The following is a 22,933-nucleotide window of genomic DNA, read 5'->3' as shown; positions in this document are numbered from 1 at the left end:
AACCCCATCTGTGTATAAATAAAATTCCATGATTAGGAGCTCAACTTCACATGTAATTCCAGAGTCACTGATCAGATCTAACCAAGGGGATTTATTGGAGCTGCAGAGTTTCTTACAGCTGCCTCAGAGGGATTTTTTGCTTTCTGGCCCTGCAGCTGAGCCATCAGATCCCTGAGCTTGCAGGATAACCCAAGATCCCAGGCTGCTGTATGTTCAGTGATTTGGAACTCTGGATTTTCTCTATTTGTTTTTTTCTCAGTGTAATTTTCAGCAAAGCACTTGACCATTTCTCTTAGTCCAGCCTGAATTTTATTTTTGGATCCATGTTATAGTGAGATAATTAGTTATTTAAATCATCATGTGCAATGGAATCATCCAGAGGGAGGATAATTGAAAAAGGACACAGGGCGTGATTACTTCTCTGTATTTGAGAAGTCTTTAGAGAATTTGGAGTGATTAAAAAACTGTTTCTTAAATGCTAAATATTATTCTTGGATTGTTTAACATGTGATCCAGAAGAAAAAGTTGGATGAGATGATTTCCAGTTAGTTTCTGGGTACAGAGAGAAGTGTTGTGGGTGAGAACCTGTATAACCACCTCTATCTTACTGGGAGCAGACACAGTTTCCCTAAGGCTGGGTTGTGAAAATGTCATCAAAGACCTTTTGTGGCCCACAAATAGAGATTATTTTTTCTTTAGAAAAAAATAGCCAGTAGCAAGGAGTCTAAAATCTTAATGTGAAAGCAAATACCCTCAGCATTAAAATAAAAGGGCAGAGAACCATGAAGCTGCGAGATTGATTCTACAGAAGTCCCAGAACATGTTATGTAGGTCAATAGTTACTGTCTCTGCAGATCTCCTCTGAGGAAAGGCTCTGTTATCCCTGCAGGAAGCCCTCGTCTGCCCTCCTGACATTAATTTAACAATTAAAGTTCCCTTGGTGGCACATAAATAATGTTGACAAGTCATCCCTGATGTGCTACGTGCAGCTTCCAGTGTGCTCCTGGGGCTGGGAGGGCCGAGAGCAACCCTGCTCTGGGTCCTGCCAGGATAGGGGAAAACCTCTGAAAATGTGGAATTAAAGCTTTACTAGAGCAACCCATGGGTCCTCAGAGGGCAACTCCTGAAGGTGAAGGCTGAGAAAAAGAGGAACTAGAACAACAAAATCAGAAAAACAAAGAGCTGGCAGGGACCAGGGAGCTGCGCTCATGATATGGGTGAACTGTGTGTTCTTTCTTTTTTCTTTACAAAGAAAAAAGCACATTTTTGAATATACAGCACCATATTTTGTTCAGTGTTGTTGGGGTTTTTAAAATTTAGATTACCATTGTTAATGAGTTGTGCAATGATCCAGCCATGATTATGAGGTTTGGGGTTGGGGGTAGTTCAAACCTTGCACTACAGTCATCTAAAGTTAATATAAAGATGCATATTCCAGGCTTTGGATCATGAGAATTAAACTGAACTCCTGAAATTAAAAACCCTATAATTTTCAAAACCAAACTAGAGCTTCTGGCCCAAGCCCAAGCAGGTGATTACACTCTACCTCTCTCCCTTCCTTTCAGAGTGTCACTTTAACCTGGTGTTTTGTCTCACTTCGGGCAGCTCTTACATCGCGTCTGGGTATTTCATGCTGGGAGAAGGGATGAATATATTTATGGGAACCTCCAAGCACACTGGAGTAATTTGGAATAAAACTGAGACTAGAAGAGCAGTGTGTTATTACCTTCAAGGCACTTCATGCCCTGCACAGGGCTGGCTGTCACGTACATCCCAAGGTTCCAGGACTGTGACCAAGTGGAGCCAGGCCCTGTTATCCCATCCTCCCTGACTCATATTTGTAGCCAGTGTTTGTGGCACCAAGAACCTCTGAAACACTTGACGTTTACAAACTGCTGAACAAACATGAACAAATAGTTCTGGCTGAGGTTTGGTGAGTCATGGTTTGTGCTGACTGAAACTCATGTTATCAGGAGCAGTACTGACAAACAGGTACAGAGGACAGACTGAAACGCTCAGGGAAAGGCTGCACAGAGCTGGGAAGGATGAAGCTGCACTTTCAGCACTTGCTCTACTGGGCAAACAGAAATTTAAGTCTGATACTTAATAAATCTGTATTTAGCAGGACTAAGTGATATCAAAGTGTTCCTATCGCTTTCCTCTGGCACTGGTTAGGTTATGCTTCATATATTCAGGGAGACCTCATTTTGGCCTACCAGTGCCTTAAGGGGTTTATAAAAAGGAGGCAGAAGGACTTTTTATACATGCAGAGAGTGACAGGAGAAGGGACAATGGTTTTAGACTGCCAGAGGGCAGGGTTGGATGGGATGTTAGGAAAAAATTCTTCCCTGGGAGGGTGGTGAGGTCCTGGCACAGTTGTCCAGAGAGCCTGTGACTGTCTCATCCCTGGAAATGTCCAAGGCCAGGATGGATGGGGCTTGGAGCAACTTGGGAGAGTGGAAGATGTTCCTGCCCATGGCAGTGGGAGGCACTGGATGATCTTCAAGGTCCTTTCCAACTCAAATCATTCCATGTTTCCACGATTCTATATTTAGCTATGTTGGTGTATGTACAGTAACACAGCAACCAGGGCTCTATCACAGTGAGATCCAACCTTTCATACCACCTTGGGAAAGTAAATCACCCCTCATTGTCCTCAGCTTGTAGATCCCAACTCCTACAGGCTTGGTCAGTCCATTAAGATGTGTCCAGTTCTCAGCACAGTGATCCCTGGTACTCCCAGCAATGAGTTTACTCTTTATTACAATTTTTGACATAGAAGTACCAGGTCAGATGGGTGCTACTGAGGTGTGAGCAGGGTTTGGGGGGAAGCCACAGCAGTTACGATCAGTATTAGTGTGGTAGTAGAGAGATGAGGTGGCAGCTCTCCAGCTCAAGGCCTCTGCAGCCTCCAGGAGCAGAGAGCAAGCACAGCTTCTGTGCAGTGCTGGGCACTGCTCAGCACATCTGAGGAGAGCTCTGGGATATGGAAAGAGCCTTAATTGGCCCAGTCCCAAGAGTGTCACAGGTACTTTTCCAAAAATTAGAAATATGGGAGGTTGTAAGAAGCTTTAAAACACAGAGAAACATTCATTCATAGTTAGTTTTAGCTGTAGCATTTTGGAAAAAATATTAAGTGATAGTACCACCTAGGGAAAAAAGAGTCAGAAATTTTGAATTTTGAAAGGTTTTATTACTTTTATTTTACTGGAACACTGATATATATCATACAAGTTTCTTAGTGATTCGTTAAGACATCTATGACTGATATCTGAAAAGTTAAGCAGGAGCACTGAGTGTCTCCTACTGCAGCTCGAAACACTGAGTGTGCAGGTGTCACCCAGCCTTACTCAGAATAAAAAAGAAAGGCCAGCAGAGCTTCTATCTCCATCTACAATTTAACCAACCTTTCAGCCAGTTCATTTACTTCCTCTGGCTGGTGACAGTTCTGGTTTGTGCTCCCCCTGAGTGAGCTCAGGGCTGTGCTGCCACTGACCACAACGGGTGCCCAGAGAGCAGGAATGACAGAAAAAGCAAAACCAATTTTGCATTATATCTCCAAACTGTTTCCTCCAGTTATGTTGCTGACTGGAGATTAAACCAGTCAGCTCTTTTTTTTTAATCTTTCTATTTTTCCTGTTCACCTACGTGTTGTATTTGTTTTTTCTCTTTTTTTTTCCCCTTCCTTTTCGCATTTTCCAACCTAGCCAGCGTGGAGGCAAGGCACATCAAGGCAGAGATGGGAACTGAAAGAGCCCTTGTGCTGGACAGGCTAGCGAGCAACGTGGCAAAGAGAAAAAGCTCAATGCCTCAGAAATTTATTGGTAAGAACAAAACCCCTTTTCATCTGCAACAGTTAAATACGTGTGGGTCGGTAACAAACAGTGCAATGCCTCTGCTTCTTTTAAATATCCTGCTCAAGCTTAGCATCTAATACAAAAGAATAAAGTAACACTGATTTTTGTGATGGGGTTTTAGTGATTTGTTGTAAGGGGTTGATTAAAACAAAAATAATTTATTCTGTTGGCTGTTTAAACTGGGTGAAAGCTACTGTTGTGCCTTGTGTGTTTATGTAGGTGATTTATAAATATGTTTTATAAGTTTCCACGTGCCATTTCTGTACCTATGTATTTGAAATGTTCTCTGCTAGGATCTAGAACAGGCAAAGAACAGGAAGATTGTTTTCTCAGCAGGAGCTGAAGATTCCTGCAGGATTCATGTGTGGAATAAGGCCTAAAGACAGAAAAGTATTGGATTTCTCTTAGTCATCCTCCTAAATTTGTCCATGGTTAAAAAGTATCAAATCCTTTCTTGTGGTAATTTAAGCAAGCAGATGTTTCCACAGTATTTTCTTTGCATTTAATTGTACATGATCAGAGTTTTGCATGTTGAGGATCTTAAATACTAGTTGGGCAGGTTCTGGGTTTCAGCAAACACCTGACCCTCTTGGCCAGTCTTATTTCATCAGCCTACCTTTAGAGAAAATAAAATACAGCCCTGTGTCCTAAGGAAAACCCTTAGTCAGCAGTTATGTATTATTGGTGCTGATGAAGCCTTATTTGTGCTCTTTGTAGGGTTATATAAGGTAACAAGTGTTTTTTTTTAATTTTATGGCTCAATATAAAGTTCACCCTCTGAGTGGGGCCCATGTGGGAGGGAGAGATGTGGGCTGGGAGTGCAGGCAGGGCTCCCACAGCTGCTGCAGCCAAACTCCCAGCACGGGGTGCACGAGGTCCAGAGACAGGAAAAGGTGAGCAGCCAGTTCCATCCAGGTAAAGGTGAGCAGCTGGATCCATCCAGGTAAAGGTGAGCAGCTGGATCCATCCAGGTAAAGGTGAGCAGCCAGATCCATCCAGGTAAAGGTGAGCAGCTGGATCCGTCCATACAGGATGTGTTCAAAAACTCAGTTTTTGAAGGTAATGGAGCTCTTAGTGGGTTTGATGGGTAGCACTGGGCTTTCATCTATGAAAACTGGTCTCATTTATTTATTTTACATCAGTGTGGCTTTCTAAAAGTCATGTCACTGCACAGCCACACATCTGAGTGTTCACAGTACATTCTATCTGCGTGCCTTTGGTGCTCAGGATTGAAACTGGGCCTGTGGGGCTCAGCCCTTACACTTTTTGCTGTGGTTCAAAAAGCAATACTAATGCAAATGGGTTTGTAACCCTTTAGCTTCCTCTATTTTAGCTTTTTTTCAGCTCTCTCATTGTGCAATCACCACCAGTTTGACCTTTATGTATTTTATTAAACACGCCTGCAGCAGGATGCACCCCCTCAGCATGAGCCTAACGTGAAGAATGAGCGGGTTTGGGGTTTCCTTTGTGAGCCACTGAGTTCCTGTGTGGCCCAGATCCTCTGGGATTTGTGCTAGTTCTGGATGGCATGAACTGGCACTGCACATACAGGTGATTGTGTGGAGAAGCTGGAGAACCCATCACAGATCACCTAAAGGCACAAAATAACCAGATTTTGAAACTTGCTGTTTTTCTAGGACTTCTGTGATTTTTCTTGTTAAATTACACGTGAAATTGTAATTTAATAATTACATCCTCTCCCCTCAGTCCTCTGTATCCCTGGGAAAGATGTTTTCAGGAGCAGGCTGTCCGACCTTGACTCCTGTGCCTTTCTGACCTGTCCCTGTCAGAGCTCGGATCTGCCAGGCCAGCATGGGGATTCCTTGGGAAATCTGGGAATGAGTGCTGATATCTCATTTAGTCAGGAAGCAGGGACAAGGGTATACACTAACAAGGCATCTTTGTTTGGCTCGTTTCTCTGAATGAAGTCCATTGATTGGAAGAAAAACCCCTTTATTCTAATTGGAGGACTCTGCAGAGATTCAGACAAGCACCAGGAGTCTCACCCACTTTATTTTTCACATTTCCAACCCCAGTAGCTGCCTCGTGTGCACCAGTAAAAGTCCCACACAAGGGCAGGGACCATCAGCCCCTACACTTGGCTCTTCACCTCTGCACCAGGCCCCTCTTCAGAGCCTTTTCCTGGGGGGCCTTAAAATCCACCAGCACAATGGAATCACAGATCACTGTGAGAGCCTCAGTGATCATTCAGGACTTGAGCCCAATGATCCTGGTGGGTCCCTTCCAACTCAGGATATTCCTCAATCCTATGATCATACATAGTGTTTTTTTATCTTACTTTACAACAGTGAATCTTAACACCAACATTTTTAGGGAGTCTTGTCTATTTTTGTTGTTTTGGGTTTGTTTTTTTTCTTTTTAAATTTCCAATTTATTCACGTCTTTCACTTGCCCAAAGCTGGTTTTATGAGTCACCCAAAAGTACTGCGGCATTTTGTTTCCTTCCATGCGAAGCTGGACGACGAGTGGTGCTGTGGGCTGGAAGCAGTTACACTCTTGTGGTTCATTAACCTCTTGGAGTGTTTTAGAGGAGAAACGTGAGCTCCTGGTTTTCTGCCTTTGCAGTGAAACCCCACGAGTTTCATACACATTGAGTCACGGTGTTGACAGGTGACTGATAAACATCTGCACCAGTCGAGTTACCGTAACTAAGAGATTCGTGGATCTAATGTTTGCGAGTCACTTGCACGTGAAACCTTTTGTCTGCTCTTTTTTGTGTTTTTCTTAAGCTATGAACAAGTTGATGGTTTTAGTAACCACAGAATTCAGTTACTTATTTCTAGACATTCACCTCCAAAATGTTTTTAGCGCTTTTGGGGTGCAGTTTATTTCCTCCTTGCAGCTGGCACAGAGAACTGGAGTTGCACTGTGCTGCCCAGAGAGGTGTAAGCAGAATTTCAGAATTGCACTCTCCTCCACTTCTGCCCAGTTCAGAGTTTTCCAAACCCCATCACACCCAGAGGAAAACATTTTTCTTTTCATTAACCCAGTATCAAGTGACCCTAACTGTGGATATATTTATATCTGCCAGTATTAGATTACCTGAATTCCTGTGTAGAGGTTCAGGTGTGGTGCAGAGGAAGCTGTAGCTGTCAAAGGACAGTGGGGAAAACTGACTTCAGTGTCCAAGGACTTTTCAAAGGTGAATCTCTCAGAAAGTAGCCTCACCACCTCCTCTATTAGACTGGTTTGCTTCTAAGCCTGAGGTTTAAAAAAATATGAAAAAAACAAAAAATAACACCCAAATGCTAGCTGTGTGTAAGAACAGCCTCTTTCAGCAGAGAACATATCATGCCCCATTCCCAGGGATTTCTGCCCTTTAGAAAAGTCTTCATGGGGTTCAAACAGTTCTTTACCCACCCAGGTAATTATCACCTCTCGTCTCTTGCAGGTGAGAAACGGCCCAGCTTCGATGTCAATTATAACTCCAGTTTCCTGTACGAAAAGGAGAGCGAGATGATGCACGGGCGCATGATGGACCAGGCCATCAACAACGCCATCACCTACCTCGGAGCCGAGGCCCTGCGCCCGCTGGTGCAGACCTCGCCGGCCCCCACGGCCGAGATGGTGCCGGTCATCAGCAGCCTGTACCCGCTGCCGCTGCCCCGCGCCGATGTCCCCAACGGCGCCGTGCCAGAGACCGAGAAGAGCCACGGCCTCCTCAGGGACAAGAGCCTGTCATCCGAGAGGGGCCTTTCCCCAAACAACAGCGGCCACGACTCCACAGACACTGACAGCAACCACGAGGAGAGGCCCAATCCCACCTTCCACCAGAGCCAGGTGATCCCGGCTCCGACCCGCAACGGCCTCCAAGCCCTGAAGGATTTCTCGAGGCCGTACGACATCATCAAGCCGCCCGCCATCTGCCCGCGAGACGCCTTCAAGGTCATCAACAAGGAAGGGGAGGCCATCGGGGTGTACCGCTGCGACCACTGCCGCGTGCTCTTCCTGGATTACGTGATGTTCACCATCCACATGGGCTGCCACGGCTTCCGTGACCCCTTCGAGTGCAACGTCTGCGGCTACCGGAGCCACGACCGCTACGAGTTCTCCTCACACATAGCTCGGGGAGAGCATAGAGTCGTGCTCAAGTGAAAGGACCGGTTCTCCAAGGTCAAAGGCTGTGTTTCCCATCGGAGGGGAGGCTTGGTTGGTTGGGTTTTTAATTAGTATAATGAAATTTCTTGAGTATTTTTCTAGGCCAGTTTTAAGTGTGTCACAAGGAGGTGACACCTTTTTAAATTTGTCTTTCCCAATAATTCAGTGTTCTGTAGCATCTCTGCCTGGCTGCTGTGGTGAGTGGGACTGTGGGAAGCACCAGGAGCAGAGACTGGGTTTGATATGAACTTTATTTTTGTGAAACTTCAGAGCCATTTACGATGTTTTCAATTTTTAACTTGTGTTTGTTTTTATAGAGTTTGCTTTAAGTCAGCACAAAAGGTTTTCATGCCAATTCCCCTGCTCATTCAGGTGTATAGTCAGAGGTGTGTTGGAGGAGCTTTTCCTAGTTATAATCCCAGTGGCTCATCACCAAAACAAGGAAAACGAGGGCAGGAAAAGGGAGGGATTATTAATTCCTCCTTTAAGCTTTTCCCCTAAGCCCTAACAAGAGTGTGGCACACTTTCATTTTTCTTACCCCACTGCTGACTTTCTTTAAAGTTACTCTGTAAGAGAAAAATAAGAAATGAGACTTACTTGGGGTTGGGATTTTTTTAACAGTACATATTTTTGGGATACCCAGTGAGGTCACTGGTTGGCTCATCCATGTGGCCTGGGGGAAATCCCAATTTTCATTGCTGGAAACTCCTCCTTTCTGATGGGTGCCGAGAAGGAGGATGAAGCTGTGCTGTGTGTTGTGCCTCTGCCTTGTTCCCACAGCAGGACATGTGGCCATGCCATCCATGTCCCCATAGGGTGGCCCTGGCTGGCTGTGGGCAGGTGAGACCTCAGGCAGGTGTGTGAGAGCCACACCTGCAGCGGGGCAGCCCTTGGGAGGTGCTGCTCCACACCCTGAGCAGGTGCCATCCCTTTGAAGCTGGTTTTTACAACAGTTCTTTGAATCTCCCCATGGCCCCGCAGCTGTGTCGGTGTCCCTGTGCTGGAGAGGGGTTTGGTAACGGCTTTGCTGAGTGAAGGTTTAGTCTTTGCAAAGTATTTTTGCATCCCGTAGTTAGGAGTGTTCTGACGGACTTTCTGCATCCCTTGTGTGGTTTGAGAGCTGTGTTGCTTTTGTGTTATCCTTGGTGATCCAATCACTTCCCTGAAGGAAGGCTGGAGGGCTGAGGGACAAGAAATACTGAAATTCATCCCTCCCTCTGAATTCTTTTGGCTCAGTTATTTCCTCCCTGAATTTTAAGGTACAAAATAAGAAATTTATGTTCATTTTTCCCACTAAGAGTGGGTCTGGAGAGGGATAAATCAGCCTGCAGCGTGTCTGAGTATCCAGAGTGCTGTGGAAGCTCTAATCCAGGATCCTGCTATCCCTGGGGTTGAGGAGAACTCTTTTACTGTTATGTGTGGAGCTGTAAAGCAGGTTTAGGATGTTTCCCAGAGCCCCACCATGAGAAAGGTGTATGTTTGCTCTCCCCCAGTGAACACAATGTGACCAGTGCTCCTCCTGTGAGGGAGGCTGCAGTTCCATCAGGGATCAGCCCCAAAGGCCAAACCTTGGGGTCCACAAAACAGAGGGAAAGGGAGGGGAAGGGATCGAGAGAATTCCCAGAGGACAAAAAGAAGGTTCCGCTGCTGCCCTGACGTTTTTAAGTCCGACATTTTTAGGACATTGTGGTTGTCTTTATCAATTTCTCATTTTGTGACAAGCTTGCTTTTCAATGGCTTAGTTTTCAAGACCAAAGAATTGTCAATAAATGAATAAAATATTTAAATAATGACGATGTCCTGACTTGAGGGCAGGCAAAGGCAGGTTCTTAAAGGGATCCACAGAGAGATGTCTCCTGGAGCCACCTAAACATCTTAATTTCCATAAGTGGATGGGGTAATGGATTCATCTAAGAATACACTTTAATTGTCCCTTTATACCCCATCATTCATCCCTGTCCCACAGAGCTGTCACTGGCTTGGGAGGTGGGAATCCCACTGGGCAGTGCCTGGATGTTGAGGGGCTGTGTTGGTCCAGGGCAGGTCTCTGAGCTTGGAAGAGCTCTGGAAACCACCTTGTCTGGGAAAACAGATAGAAAAACCACTGGTACTTGTTGGGAGCCTGATTTATTCTGCTCCTGGCTTGGTTATTTTGGTCTGGAACAGGTTTGGAGCATTCTCTGGTGCTTTGGTGTGTCCGTCTCACTTAGTTCTTCATTTACTGATGAATTACACATCAAGAGTGGGCAGGGGAGGCTCAGGAAAGGAGCTTTTGGCACCACAAAATGAGCTTCTGGTGCTTAAAGATTTATTAAAGTTTTTAAAATGCCAGCAAATAAATGTCCACTCTGTCAGCCATGAAAACAGAGCTGGGAGTGCCCAGCAGAGCTGGCTGAGGAGTGGGAGTGAGTGCTGGGGCTGGAGCTGCTGGTGCCTGTCACCTCTGGGAGCTGTAAATGCCACGGGTGTGATGGAAGCTGTGAGCAGCACACCTGTAGCTGGGCTGTGTCCCCATGGGGTGCTGAGCCACGGTGGAGGCTGTGCTCAGCACAACCAGTTACTCAGTGGAGTAACTGATACCGTCAGAGGTGTAAAATAACATCGTCTGCTCCTCTGACTGCTGGAAAATGGTGTTAGACACAGTTTTGGTTAATAGAGGATCGATTTAACCCGAGAGCTGTGGGGTGAAGGCAGCTCAGCCCCGCGCTCGGGCTGTGGGGTGGGATCGTGGCTCCTGGGGGTGCCGGGGCTGTGTCAGCCAGATGGAAACATCCCTGCGGCAGAGGGTGGAGGCTCACACCAGCCCCCCGGCCCTTTTAGCACCTGCTTTACCAGGCTGACGTTCTTCGCGCTTGTTTCATTCCCCCCGACACCTTCTGCCGCAAGAGCTGGACACGCTTGAGAAACAGAAACGAAAAAAACCGAGAAGAAAGTCAGAGGATCCTTTTTTTCTTTTCCCTTCACTTCCTTCCCAGCCCGGGTGCGACACAAGCACTGAGGGGTCTTTTCTGCTGCCGGGACACTCCGAGGGTTGGGTGAGACACAGGGGGCTCAGGGCTGGGAACAGCGAGTCCCACGGAGTCTTCCCATCCTGGTTTGTCCCTTAATAAGAATTGGTTTGATCCAAAACCCCTCAGCCTTCTCCTGCCCGGAGACAAACTCCTTTAAAGGCTTACAGAAACCTTCAGTTGGTGTTGTGACAGAGAGATCCTTATCTGCTGATAGCTGTAATCGTGATAGAGCACAGAGGAACTCGTTTCTCCTGTCGTCGTGTTGAAACACGCTTCTTAACGCACAAAAAATCCCATAAAACTCTTCCGGGTGTTGGTCTGCATCCCTGGAGCATCCCGGCCGGCTCCTGCTCCCGCGGGGAGCCGTCCAGCACCCAAAACCCGACGGTGCCGGGAGGGGACAGGGAGGACTGAGTCACTGCCACCACCTCCTCCGTGTCCCCATTCCCCGGCCGTGCACTGAGTCACGCTCCCCGCGCCGGCCCGGCGGGACCCGGCGGCGTTTTCCCACCCTCCGCGTGGGTCGGGTTCCCAAATCCGGGGGGCAGGGGGTGAGCAGAGCCACCTCTGCGCTGAGCGAGAGAGGGAAGGGGCATGGGAAGTGCCCCCAGCTCTGGCACCGCCACGGGGAGCTCTGCAGCCCCGGGGCTCCCACCGAGACAAGCGTGTGCAGCACGAGCCGTGGCTGTCACCGGGGCACCACCACGGGGACAGCAGGCTTGTGTCACGCCTGGTGCCCCCCTCACTGCGCCGGGAGGGAAGTGAAGCCCCCGGGGAGCCGCCGAACCGGCCCCTCCAGCCCCTCCAGCCCGGTTATATCTGGCGCCACATTTGCATGGCAGCGAGTCGGCACCTGGCAGCGAAATCCTCGGGGGATCGAGGACACGGGGAGCGGCTGGCAATTGTCACACGCCGGCGACAGGAAAGCCCCAGCAGATGATTGTTTTTAGAAGAATCTACTTCCAGCCCGGCCCCTGCGGCAACGCCTCCACCCCGGCACCCGCTGGGTGGGCTGGGGGTGAAAGTCCTGGGCTCCAAGTGGTGCTCCATGGCCACGGAGGATGCTCCAGGTGGGAGGTGATGCTCCTCAGCCTCAAACATAACCCAGGTGCTCCCCAGCGCTTGGGGATCCCCTCACCCACACAGCAGCTCCCTGTTCCCTCCTCTCTCTGCCCCGGACGGCAGGAGCTGGGAGCGGGGCTGGGGACTGTCACTGCTCCCCCCAGACCCCACTGCCCCCCACCCGCACTGAGCGCTGCGGCTCATCCTGCTCCCCCCAGTTCCCCCAGTACCAGCCCCATTGCTGCTCCCCTGGGCACTGGAGGGCACCGCGGGGCTGGGGGGGTACGAGAGGGCTCCTGTCCTCCCTCAGCCCCGTTTCCCACAGCTGTGGCATTGTGCCGGGGGCCCCCTCGTTGCTCCCCGGGGCCGGGCAGAGTCACGCCTCCCCCCCCCATCCTGCCCCCCAAGCGGAGAAAGTTAGTCAAATCTGCAGAAACCGCAGTGAGGGGAGGCAGCGACACTGTCACCGCTTTGATGTCACCCCTGCACGTCCCACAGGTGCTGCCATCACCCCGGGGCCACGGTCCCACCGCCGTTTTGCCATTAACTCGTGCGAGAAGGGGGGATAATGCAAAAATATTTCCTTCCCCACCTCCATTCTGTCCCCAGGGTCCCTGGAGCGGGGCGGGGGGGCTCGGAGAAGCCACGTGCGAGGCACACGGAGCTGCAGCCGCTTCCACCCAGCCCTCTCACGTGCGGCTGGGGGACCCTCCAGGGCTCCGGGGGCTGCGCCGGGGAGCGCGGGGGGAGCCAGGAAGGTTTCTGAGCAGCGGGGCTGATTGAGGCCGAGCCTCCTGCGGTTTCCCCCCGCGCTCACCTCCCGGTGCTGTCACGCCAAGTGCCCACACGCCAGCGCCCAGGGTGAACCCACCCCGCCGTCACCCAGCGGGAGCTGGAGGGGACCCCCGGGGCAGCGTGTGCTGCTGGGCTCCCCTGCACACACCCAGCCCTTGTCATACATCCCAGCCCTCCTCTGCACCGGCCCCTGCACCCCCTTTGCAGCCCTGTGCCCCTCTGAGCACACCGCACACCCCTCACTCTCTGCTCTCTGCCCTCCCCACACCTCCCGCACCCCCTGTGCAGCCCCAGTGCCCCAGGGCTCGGTGCCAGACAGGGGTGACACAGCATCCTCCACCACGGGACATTCCCGACCCCACGGCAGTGCCTGGAGGAAGGAGGATGCAGCACCAGGAGGTGACGGGGGGTGAGGTCCCCGGGGTGTCACACTCCCGCGGGTCGGAGGTACAGGTGCCCCACGGGAGCAGGAGGCAGGCAGGGGGCAGCTGCCAGCCCTTCCCAGCCCCGTCACGGCTGCTGCACTCCCGGAGGAAGCTGCTCTGCGTTGCTCACCCGGCGCTGGTTATAAATACCCTCCCCATTTTAATGCGGCGGCGGCGGGAGCTATTCCGAGCCGGCAACGGGAAGCGAAACCCCACACGGGTCCCGGCCCCTCTCCCCCGCCCCGGGATGGGCTGGGCAGTGCCCAGGGGCCACAAGGGCTTATTTGAAGCCCAGAAGCCGCGCACCCGCTTTGACCTTCTGTGCCTTCCACCGGAGCAGGCGGATGGCGCGGAGGCCGAACCGCAGCACGGCGTCGTACTTGAACACCAGCTTGTAGAAGGCGTCGGTGATGAGGGCGCCGCTGGGGTCGGCGTGTTTGAGCGCGGCCATCGGCGTGTACGCCACGTTGGTCTGGTGCCGGAACGGCGGCCGCGCCGCCTCGATCACCCGCAGGGTGTGCTGCACGTGGGCATGGGACTGTCCCCTTCCTGTCGCCACAGCCCAGCCCCAGCCCTCCACCATTCCCATCCCACCTCTACCCCTTTTCAACCCTGTCTGCATCCCATCCCCATCTGCACCTCCATCCTCAATGACATTCCCATCTCCTCCCTTCCCATTCCCCTCCTATCCCCATTCCCATCCCAACTCCTCATTCACTTCCTGTCCCCATCCCAAGCCCTTCCCATCCTATCCCCATCTCTAATCCATCCCGTCTCACCCCATCACCATTCCTATCCCATCCCCAACTCCTTCCCATTCTATCCCTCTTTAGCCTATCCCACTCCATCCCCATCCCATCCTACCCCTATCTCCATCCCTTCTCATTCCCATTCCATTTCCCTCCCATCTCCATCCTCAGTTCCTTCCCATCTTATTCCCATCCCATCCACATTCTCATCCCATCACCATTCCTATTCCCATTCCCAGCCATGCTCAGCCCCATTAGGATGGAGCTGTCTGGGTGAGAGCTGCCCCACTGCTGGCTGGGCATCACTGCTCCTTGCTAGGTCTAATTAGCTAATTGTCCAATTGCCCAGCCCCCCCCCAGCCCACTGGGGCCCCCTGCCCGCCTCTCACCTCTGCAATGTCCTCAGGGGTCTGGCCCAGGCTGGTGAACACATCCCTGGAGTTCCTCAGGTAGAGCTCAGTGAAAATTTTGGCCGTCTCGGGGTCGGTCCGTGAGTAGTCAGCGCGTTCGGCTTCCTCGTACAACTTGGTCTCGAATTCCGTCATCACCGGCCCCGGCTCCACCAGGCTGATCCTGCCCAGGGATGGGGCACTGGGCACTGGGCACCCCCACACCCCCCGGCCCCAGGGGCTGCGCGGTCGCCTGTCCCCGCACTCACGCCACGTTGAAGCGCAGCGCCTGCACCACCAGGCTCTCGCAGAACCCCTCCACCGCGAACTTGGAGGCCGAGTAGATGTCATTGAAGACGATGCCTGGATGGTTGGGAGTCCCGGTCAGGGCTGGGTGGGGACTGGTCCCCCCAGGGCACCCCGTTTTCCCCTACCCTGCAGGCCCATGATGCTGCTGATGACGACGATGTGGCCGCCGCGGCGTCTCTTCATGTCGGGCAGCACCTCCTTGACCAGGCGGACGAGGCCGAAGAAGTTGGTGTCCATGAGGCTCTGCATGGCTGCCAGGCTCTGGCACTCCAGGGGTCCCGCCATGCCCACCCCGGCATTGCTGACTGTGGGCAGGGGGGCATCAGTGGGGTGTGCCCTGGGCTGGGGGATCCCACACCCTGGGCATGGGGTGTCCCTGGTTCTTGGGGTGTCCCCAGCATGGGATGTCCTGGGTGTGGAGGGTCCCTGGTGCAGGGTGTCCCTGGCATAGAGGGTCACAGGTGTGTGGGGTCAGGGGGTTCCTTGTGAGTGAAGAGCCCTTGGCAGGGGGGGAGACAGTGCTCAGAGGGTCCCCACAATGGGATGTCCTGAGTTTGAAGGGTCCCTGGTATGGGAATGTCCCAGCACAGAGGGTCCCTGGTGCAGGGGGTCCCTGGCATGGACAGTCCCGGGTACACGGGGTCAGGGTCATGAGGTGTCCCTGGCTGGGAGAGTCCCAGCGCTGGGAGCACAAATGATCCCAGCACGGGACAAGCTTGGCTGGACAGCCCCCAGTACAGGGTCCCCATCACGGAGGGTCCCCGCACCGGGGTGGGAGAGGAATCCCGGGGCTCACCCAGGATATCGATGTGCCGCCCGGGGATGCTGTCAAGGCAGGCGCGGATGGAGCCCTCATCACACACGTCCAGCTGTTTGATCTCCAGCGTCCTGCCCAGCGCCGGCCCCGCCGCCGCCGCCAGCGCCCCGCTCCTGCCCACGTTCCTCATGGTGGCGATGACTGGGGGGCACAGGCGGCTCAGCCCCCGCGGGCTCTCCCCGGGGGCTGGGGGGGTCCCTCCACCCCGCTCACCTCGGAAGCGGCGCTGCTTGTCCCGGGCCAGCCGCACGGCCAGCGCCAGCCCGATGCCGGAGGAGCAGCCGGTGATCAGCACCGTCTTGGGAGCCATGGCACGGCCTCCTCCCCGCGCCCCAGCCCCCCGCCTTTATAGCAGCCGCCCCAGCCCCCCCAAATCCGGGCCCTTAATCCCTCCTGGATAATCCCCCCGCCCGGGGATTTGCGGCGGCCGCGTGGCTGAGCCGCACGTGGTGCCCGGGGAGCACAGAGGGGCCTTTGTGTGGGACCCGGGCACTGTGGGGACACAGCGGGACACTGCCAGGCGTGGGGACACTGCGGGACATGGGGACACTGCCAGCAGTGCTGCCACCAGCACTGGGGGGCTCTGGGCATGGGAAGGAACAAGGCAGGAGCTCTGCAAAAATAACCTTTATTATCACTGGTATAAAACACGTCCCAGTTCAACTGGCCTCGTGGAGACGTGGGGGACACGGTGATGGGTGCCCCCCTCACCCCCACACCCTGGGATCCCGCTCCTGGGGACCCCAAAACCCCCCTGGTGTGGGGGCAGGGAGTGCCAGGCCCCCGCAGGGACACTCGGGGCTGGTGCTGCAGGGCAGAGGGGAGAAAGTGCTTGAGTGTGGGGGTCCTGGCGGTGGGCTGTGCCAAGCTGTGCCATACTGGCAGTGCCAGGCTGTGCCAAACCACTCAACTATGCCAGACTGTGCCAAACTGCCACGCTGGTGGTGCTGGGCTGTGCCAAACCATCCCACTGGTGCCAGGCTGTGTCAAGCTGTGCTGGGTTGTGCCACGTCGGTGGTGCCCAGCTGTGCCAAACTGCGCTGGTGGTGCTGGGCTGTGCCAAGCCGTGCCCTATCAGCAGGGCCAGGCTGCACCAAACCATCCCAGTGGTGCCAGGCTGTGCCGAGCCATTCCGTGCCGGTGGTGAGACTGAGCCAAAGAGCGCCAGCAGTGCCAGACTGCTCTGAGCCACGCCGGCAGTGCCAGACTGAGCCAAACCCTGCCATGCCGGTGGTGCCAGGCTGTGCCAAACCCTGCCATGGTGCCCTCAGAGGGCCACGCAGGTGCAGTAGTGCCGCAGCTTGCAGGGCAGGATGCCGCGGTTGATCTGGTGGAACTCCACGAGCTGGATGAGGTCAGCGAAGCGCGTCTGCCCGTCGTCCATGGTGAAGTAGAGCCGACCCTCCTCCTCGCTCTGCCGGGGAGCTGCAGGTCAGGACCCCTCTCCCTGGCCCCCCCTGGCTCCCCCAGCCCCACGCCGGCACTCACCGGCAGGATGAGGTAGTGTTTGATGCGCTGCAGGTGGCACAGGGACAGCACGAAGCCCTTGGGGTTCCGCTGGCTCTCCCGCACCAGGAAGACCCTGTGGGACGCCCCAGGGGTGTCACTGCTGGCCCCAGGTCCCCTCTGTCCTCCCAGTGTCACCCACAGGGTGCCACAAACCCCCCTGTGAAGAGCTGGGAGTAGCCTGGTGCCCCCTGGCAGTCTGTGTCCCCCCAGGAGCCTGTGCGTCCCCCAAACCCTGCAAAATCCCGGGAGTCACAACCCCCTGGGATCACTCACCCCCACACATATCCTGTATCCCCCCCCAGGAGCTGCAAGACCCTGTCACCCTTGGGCTCCTGAACCTCCCTGGAGTTCCATGTCCCCCCCAGGAGCCCCAGGGACCCCAAACTCCCCACCCCAGGGGGTGCCGTACCCGTCCACCAAGCCCTGACGGCCGATGAGCTGCTGGGTGTCCTCCCGGGAGATGCGCCCGTGGAACCAGGGCTGGGTGCGGTGGATGGCTGTGGGGAGAGGGGTGTCAGGCTTGGGGGGACCCCCTGCCCGGGGCAGGGACCCCCGCTGGGCACTGACCCCCCCCATCTCACCGGCACTGAGCGGGGAGCTGTGGCAGGCCGCGGGCAGGCTGTACCGGTGCGTCGTCTTCTTCTGGGCACACAAAGAAAGGAGGGGACGTTAGGGTGGGCTCAGGGGGACACCCCCTCACTCCCCAGCACCCCAACTCACCCTCCAGGCCTGTGCCTCCTCCAGGGCTGCGGTCAGCACCTCATTGGGGTTCTCGATCACCCGGCCCGTGCACCCTGAGAAGTCCATGGCCACCAGCGCATTGTCCGAGACGCTTCGCTGTGGGGGACAGGGGGGTCACCGGAGGGTCCCCACGGGCCAGGGGCTGCGGGGGCAGGGGACACTCACCAGGGGCGTGGGGCCGATCCAGGGGGGCTGGCTCAGTCGTGCCTGAGCTTGCTGGTAGTTGCGGTAGAGCTGCATCCCGTACTGGGAGAACAGCCCTGTCAGCTGGGGGGCCCTGCTGTGGGGTGGGGGAGCACCCCGGGCCACCCAGGGACCTCCACAGCCACCCAGAGCAGGGCTGGGGACCTCTGCATCCGCTCCACATGGGCACAGGGACACCCACCCCAAATATTTTCACTGGGATGGGGTCACCCCTCCAGCATCCCTCTAGAACCCCTCCACATTCCCTGCCTTGTATCTCCCCAGCATCCCCCCAGCATCCCCCCAGTATCCCCCAAGCTTCCTCCCATCATCCCTCCAGCTACCACCCAGCATCACCCCAGTATTCCTCCAGAATCCCCCCGTTATCCCTCCGGTGTCCCCCCAGCATCCCTCTGCCACCGTCCCGGCGCTCCCCCAGCACGGGGCCGGCAGATCCCGCCCGGGGCTCACCTTGAAGAGCCGGAACGCGGCCATCCAGCAGCTGCGGCTCTGCTCATCCTCGCTGCAGAGCAGCTTCAGGCCCTTCACGCCGCTCCGCACCTTGTGGGGCTGCGGGAGAGGCCGGAGCCGTCACGGGGCAGCCCCGGCTGGCTCTGAGGGGACAGAGAGCCCTTGGCAGGGGGAGGCGCAGGGAATGACCCTGCCACAGGCAGGGACATCCCCACCTTGATGCAGAAGCCGAATTCGGTGGGGGTCCCGTAGAGCTTCTTGCCCTGCGTCACGTAGTAGATGTTGGACTCGGTGAGGTCGGCGAAGTACTGGAGGTGCCGGGGGTCCTGGGGGGTGGGGGGTGTCAGGGCTGGCCCAGCTGCACCCCCTGGCCATGCCCCCTCCCCTCGGGACCCCCTGCCCTCACCTTGGAGGTGCCCTTAGTGGAGTAGTAGAGCCCCGAGCGGCGCAGGGAGAAGTGGAAACGCTTCCAGACCTTGCGCCCAGCCTCCCGCAGCTGCAGGAAGCCCTGGACCTCAGGGCAGCTCCCAGAGTTGAGGAAATTCTGGGGGGACACGAGGGCTGAGGGGCACGGCAGGGTCCCCAGGGCACGGCAGGGTCCCCAGGGCACGGCCAGGCATGGTGCCCCGTACCTGGATGAGCTCGGAGTGTGCCATGCTCTTGTTGGCCTCCAGGCAGCTGGACACCATCACCTCGGGGAACAGCGACTGCTGGGGGACAGGGGGTCAGCAGGGACCCTCGGGGCGCTCAGGGTCCCCGGGGGGGGTTACAGAGGGCGCCCACCTACCGCGTTGCTCTTGAAGAGCTCGTACTTGGCGAAGTTCTTGCGGAACACGAAGCGGCTGTCGGCACCCGGGGCCCAGGAGCTCTGCACCTCCACCACCGACTCGTGGTCCTCCAGGCAGCGCTCTGGGGGGGGACAGGGGGGGTTCAGCAGGGCCGGGGGGTCCCGCGGGCCGTGCCCCTGCCGTGCCCCCACGGCCGCTCACCCAGGGCCAGGTGCTGGTGCAGCTCCACCAGGGCCCAGCTGTGGTCGTGCAGAGCCCGCGTCCTGCGCACCAGGGTCTCGCAGAGCTGCCGCGCCGTGGTCCCCGCCGACGCCTCCAGCGAGCGGCACGCGCCGTCCTCGCCGAACACCTTCACCACCTGGCAGGTGGGACAGGGGCTGTCAGGGCTCCCCCAGCACGAGGGGACCCTGCAGAACCTGCAGGTGAGACCACCCCCCCCCCCCCACCTCCTGCTCTCCAACTCATGTGGGAGGTGCTGCCTGTCCCAGGGATGTCCTGTCCCCCCTCCCCAGCCCCTTGGCCCCCCGGCCCAGGAAGGTGGGACCTCTGTAGAGTGGTCCCTGTCCAAAGGCTGAGACCCTTTCCCAGACCCTCAACTCACATGGGGGGAGGTTTCTGCCCCAGAGCTGAGACCCTCCCCTCTCCCCAGCCCCCTGACTCCACATGGGAGGTGCCCTCGCCGGGGAGGTCCCTGCCCCCAGACCAAGAATCCCCTCCCCAGCACCCCACGGGTGTCCCTGTCCCAGACCTCAGCCCCCCTTCCCAGCCCCCAGACTCACGTGGGAGGTGCCCTCGCGGGGGGGTCCCTGTCCCAGGGCCGGGCTGCTCAGGATGGGTGAGTTGGAGGGGCTGCAGAGCTCGGGGAAGGGGTTGGGGATGCTGGGCAGTGACGACGCCCGTGGCTCCTCCTGTGGTGGCTGCCAGCTGCAGGCACAGGGGGGTGAGCTCGGTGCCCCCTGTGACACCCCTGAGCACCCCCTGGACCCCCCCATAACCTCCCCGGCCCCCCCAGGCCTCACACCCACCTGCTGCCATGGATGAAGAGGGGCTGGGAGCGCTTGACCTCGGGCAGCCCCTCGCCCCCATCCCGCTCACCAGGACCCCCATCCTGCTCGGGGGGCTCCCAGAGGCTGCTCTGCTGAGCCCCCCCCTCCATGGCATTATCTGTGGGGAGAGAGGGGGTCTGGCACCTGGTCCTCATGCCTTTAGGGGGGCCATGGCCACATTTAGGGGTCACCACGCCGGGCTCCATGTGGGCTCCCACCCCTGGCACCCACCCAGGGGTATTTTCCTGGTGCCCAGACAAGCAGGACCCCAGCCCTGGGGGTCTGGCTGAGCCTCAGGTGGCCACCAGGGGTGTCCCAGTCCCCCCCAGTCCGGGTGCTGGGGGCTGGAGCATCACATTGATGGCGAGCACAGCCAAGAGACCCCCAAGAACCCCCCACATCGCACATGGGACCCTCACCAGTGACCCCACATCAGCACTGAGGGCACTGGGAGACGCTGGCTGAGCCGTGCTGGGCTGAGCTTTGCCAGGCCGAGCTTTGCCAGGCCGAGCCGTGCCGGCGCCGTGGGGAGCAGGAAGCCGAGCGTGGCGGCGGCGGCTCAGCCCAAACACCTCCTCGGGTCCGGCCAAACCAGTTCTGGCGGCCGCTCCCAGCTCCACCTCACCGCCCTGGCATCCGGGCCCGGGCGGCCGCGCCGGGAGCCGGGGGCGAGGGAGCCGCCGTGGGAACCGCCGCCAGCCCCGGCGCCGGCACAGCCCCCCCGTGTCCCCACCCGCGCCGGTGCCAGCGCCCACGCGGTGCCACCGTGCTGGGACACCGGCCGTACCACCGTGCTGGGACACCGGCCGTACCACCGTGCTGGGACACCGGCCACGTTCGGACACCGGCCGTGCTGGGACACCGGACACGTTCGGACACCGGCCGTGCTGGGACACCGGCCGTGCCACCGTGCTGGGACACCGGACACGTTCGGACACCGGCCACGCTCCGACACCGGCCACGCTCCGACACCGGCCACGCTCCGACACCGGCTCCAGGCCGACCCGCAGCAGGACCGGGGATGCGCCCCGGCCCCGGCAGCACGTGGCACACGTAACACACACGTGGCACCCACGGTGGCGCTCGGTGGCCGCGGGCGCTGGAACCGGCGGTCGCGGGACGCCGGTACAGCCGCGTTAATCATTCGCCCGCTGCCCGTCACTGTCCCCACCTCCTGCCACCTCTCGGGGTCCAAGTCCATGGCTGGGCAGGACTGATGTCACCCTCATGCCATTCCTGTCCCTGCCGTGTCCCTGTCCCCATCCCAGCGTCCCACAGGACCCTCTGCTCCATCCCCGCTCCCTGTCCTGGCTGGGCCGGGCTGGGTCCCCCTCCCTGGCCAGACCCCGGGGTGATCTGGGGACACAGGGACAGTCGGGGTCAGGCAGGGTGATGCTGCTGGTGGGACACAGCAGGGGACACGGGGGGATGTGACGCTGCCCTGGCACCAAGCCCCAGCCCAGCCCCACGGCCTCGGGTCACCCCGGTGCCAGCCCTGTCCTGGTGGCCCTGGCAGGGCTCCAGCAGGGTGGGGACACACAGGGTGTCCCGGGGCCGTGGGACAAACAGGGACACAGGGCTTTGGGCAAAGGGACAGGGGCCATCAGGGTTATGGGGCGGGGGACTGGAGGGGGTCAGGACCACCAGGATGGGCCCCAGGGCCACCAGGGCTGTGGAGCGGGGCAGAGGCACCGGATCGAGGGGATGGGGTCCCAGGGCAACAGGGCTGAGGGACAGGATCCCAGAGCCACCAGGATTAGGGGATGGGATGTCCCAGGGACACCAGGGTTAAGGAATGGAATCACGGGGTCACCAGGTAAGGGACAGGGTGCTGGGGACCAGCAGGATTAAGGAACAGGATCCCAGCTGTGGGCGGGGGTCCCGGTGTGTGCCGGGGCTGGGGGGGACAGGGCTCCCCAGGGGTGCAGAGGCAGCAGAGGAGCCACGGCGGGACGGCCGAGGAGGAGGAAGAGCCGGGAGGAAGGCGGGAAGGAGGGAGGGAAGGGGTGCAGGCGCAGTGAGAGGTCCAGGGTTGTTCCCGGCAGGATGGGGCCAACACCCCGGGATGAGCAGCGACCCTCCAGCCCCAGGATCCCCCCAGGAGTCCCCAGGAGTCCCCGGGAGTCCCCAGCCCGGCCCCGCTCCTACCTGCAGCGTCCGCCGCGTCCCGGCAGCCTCCCGCCGGACCAGGGATTCCTGTTCTCCCCGGCTTTATCTACCTGCGCCAGCTCCCGCCCCCGCCTGACATCACCGCGCCCCGGGCCTGCTGCCGGGCACCGGCCCCCCACCAACACCCAGGGGAGCCCCGCGGCCCCCCCGGCCCCTGGGTGGGGTGTCCAGCCTGGCCCCGGCCCAGTCTCGGGGGGCTGGACCCCCCCAAACCCACCCCCCACGACCCCCCGAGGTGGTGATGGGGAGTTTCCCACAATGCACTGGGGTGACCCCTGGAGCCGTGGGGGGACACGGGGCCTCGGTCCCCTGGGATGTCCTGGGGGTGCAGAGCCCAGAGCCCCCCAGCCCACCCCTTGGGAGTCCCCAGCCCCAGGGTGTGGGGTTTGGGGCTCCCCTGGGACCCCCAGAGTGGGGGGCTGGAAGGGTCCCACGGCAGGAGGGGGATGTCCCCATTGTCCCCTAAGGGACCCCTGCCAGGTGGGACCACAG

At 57.3% G+C, this 22,933-nt stretch overlaps 3 protein-coding genes across 10 annotated transcripts in view; 1 reads left to right on the top strand and 2 right to left on the bottom strand.

Moving 5' to 3' along the window:
* The window catches only part of IKZF3 (IKAROS family zinc finger 3), a 34,103-nt gene extending 24,342 nt beyond the window's left edge, over positions 1–9,761 (top strand). For 4 of the 5 annotated variants that reach the window (XM_088068132.1, XM_088068134.1, XM_088068133.1 and 1 more), the window contains 2 exons: positions 3,708–3,824; positions 7,270–9,761. In XM_088068132.1, coding sequence (XP_087924258.1) covers positions 3,708–3,824; positions 7,270–7,973 — 821 coding nt within the window. In that variant the 3' untranslated portion in view covers positions 7,974–9,761. The remainder of the gene's footprint in view (positions 1–3,707; positions 3,825–7,269) is intronic. The other variant, XM_014260197.2, reaches the window with a different exon arrangement.
* Positions 9,762–13,024: 3,263 nt separating this feature from the next.
* On the bottom strand, positions 13,025–15,850 carry RDH8 (retinol dehydrogenase 8). The gene is made up of 6 exons (XM_005531418.2): positions 15,748–15,850; positions 15,514–15,675; positions 14,843–15,022; positions 14,678–14,771; positions 14,409–14,592; positions 13,025–13,790 (listed from the first exon to the last, which is right to left on the bottom strand). Exons 1-6 carry the CDS (start codon positions 15,842–15,844, stop codon positions 13,551–13,553), a joined length of 957 nt encoding a protein of 318 aa, XP_005531475.1. The 5' UTR covers positions 15,845–15,850; the 3' UTR covers positions 13,025–13,550.
* A 296-nt stretch (positions 15,851–16,146) lies between these two features.
* Positions 16,147–22,473, bottom strand: GRB7 (growth factor receptor bound protein 7). Of its 4 annotated transcripts, XM_005531516.3 has the most exons (15): positions 22,421–22,473; positions 20,252–20,390; positions 20,006–20,150; positions 19,428–19,584; positions 19,226–19,347; positions 19,071–19,148; positions 18,845–18,982; positions 18,654–18,764; positions 18,439–18,537; positions 17,950–18,030; positions 17,764–17,880; positions 17,625–17,685; positions 17,453–17,540; positions 17,023–17,116; positions 16,147–16,948 (listed from the first exon to the last, which is right to left on the bottom strand). In XM_005531516.3, exons 2-15 carry the CDS (start codon positions 20,380–20,382, stop codon positions 16,802–16,804), a joined length of 1,569 nt encoding a protein of 522 aa, XP_005531573.2. In that variant the 5' UTR covers positions 20,383–20,390; positions 22,421–22,473; the 3' UTR covers positions 16,147–16,801. The 4 variants fall into 4 exon arrangements, with proteins under 4 accessions (XP_005531573.2, XP_087924292.1, XP_087924290.1 ...); XM_088068166.1 differs by lacking the exon at positions 22,421–22,473 and having other exon boundaries at positions 17,625–17,682; positions 20,252–20,812; XM_088068164.1 differs by lacking the exon at positions 22,421–22,473 and having other exon boundaries at positions 20,252–20,809.
* Positions 22,474–22,933: the final 460 nt, after the last annotated feature.

The sequence above is a fragment of the Pseudopodoces humilis genome, chromosome 29 (genome assembly GCF_049639895.1).
Source record: "Pseudopodoces humilis isolate 2021_Gansu_Grassland_sample_001 chromosome 29, ASM4963989v1, whole genome shotgun sequence".
Classification (NCBI taxonomy): domain Eukaryota; kingdom Metazoa; phylum Chordata; class Aves; order Passeriformes; family Paridae; genus Pseudopodoces; species Pseudopodoces humilis.
The sequence above is the reverse complement of the archived record's forward strand: the minus strand, read 5'-3'. Positions and strand labels throughout refer to the sequence as shown.

Excerpts from the sequence above, each read along its gene's own strand:
- RDH8 (XM_005531418.2), bottom strand. The coding sequence starts at position 15,844 with ATGGCTCCCAAGACGGTGCTGATCACCGGCTGCTCCTCCGGCATCGGG. Across the intron at positions 15,676-15,747 it reads CAAGCAGCGCCGCTTCCGAG|TCATCGCCACCATGAGGAAC; the intron begins GTGAGCGGGGTG and ends TGTGCCCCCCAG. Across the intron at positions 14,593-14,677 it reads GCGCTGCGCTTCAACGTGGC|GATCAGCCTGGTGGAGCCGG; the intron begins GTGAGTGCGGGG and ends ATCCCTGGGCAG.
- GRB7 (XM_088068164.1), bottom strand. The coding sequence starts at position 20,478 with ATGGAGCCCGGCGTGGTGACCCCTAAATGTGGCCATGGCCCCCCTAAA. Across the intron at positions 19,348-19,427 it reads GCACCAGCACCTGGCCCTGG|AGCGCTGCCTGGAGGACCAC; the intron begins GTGAGCGGCCGT and ends GTCCCCCCCCAG. Across the intron at positions 18,765-18,844 it reads CCACTAAGGGCACCTCCAAG|GACCCCCGGCACCTCCAGTA; the intron begins GTGAGGGCAGGG and ends CCCACCCCCCAG.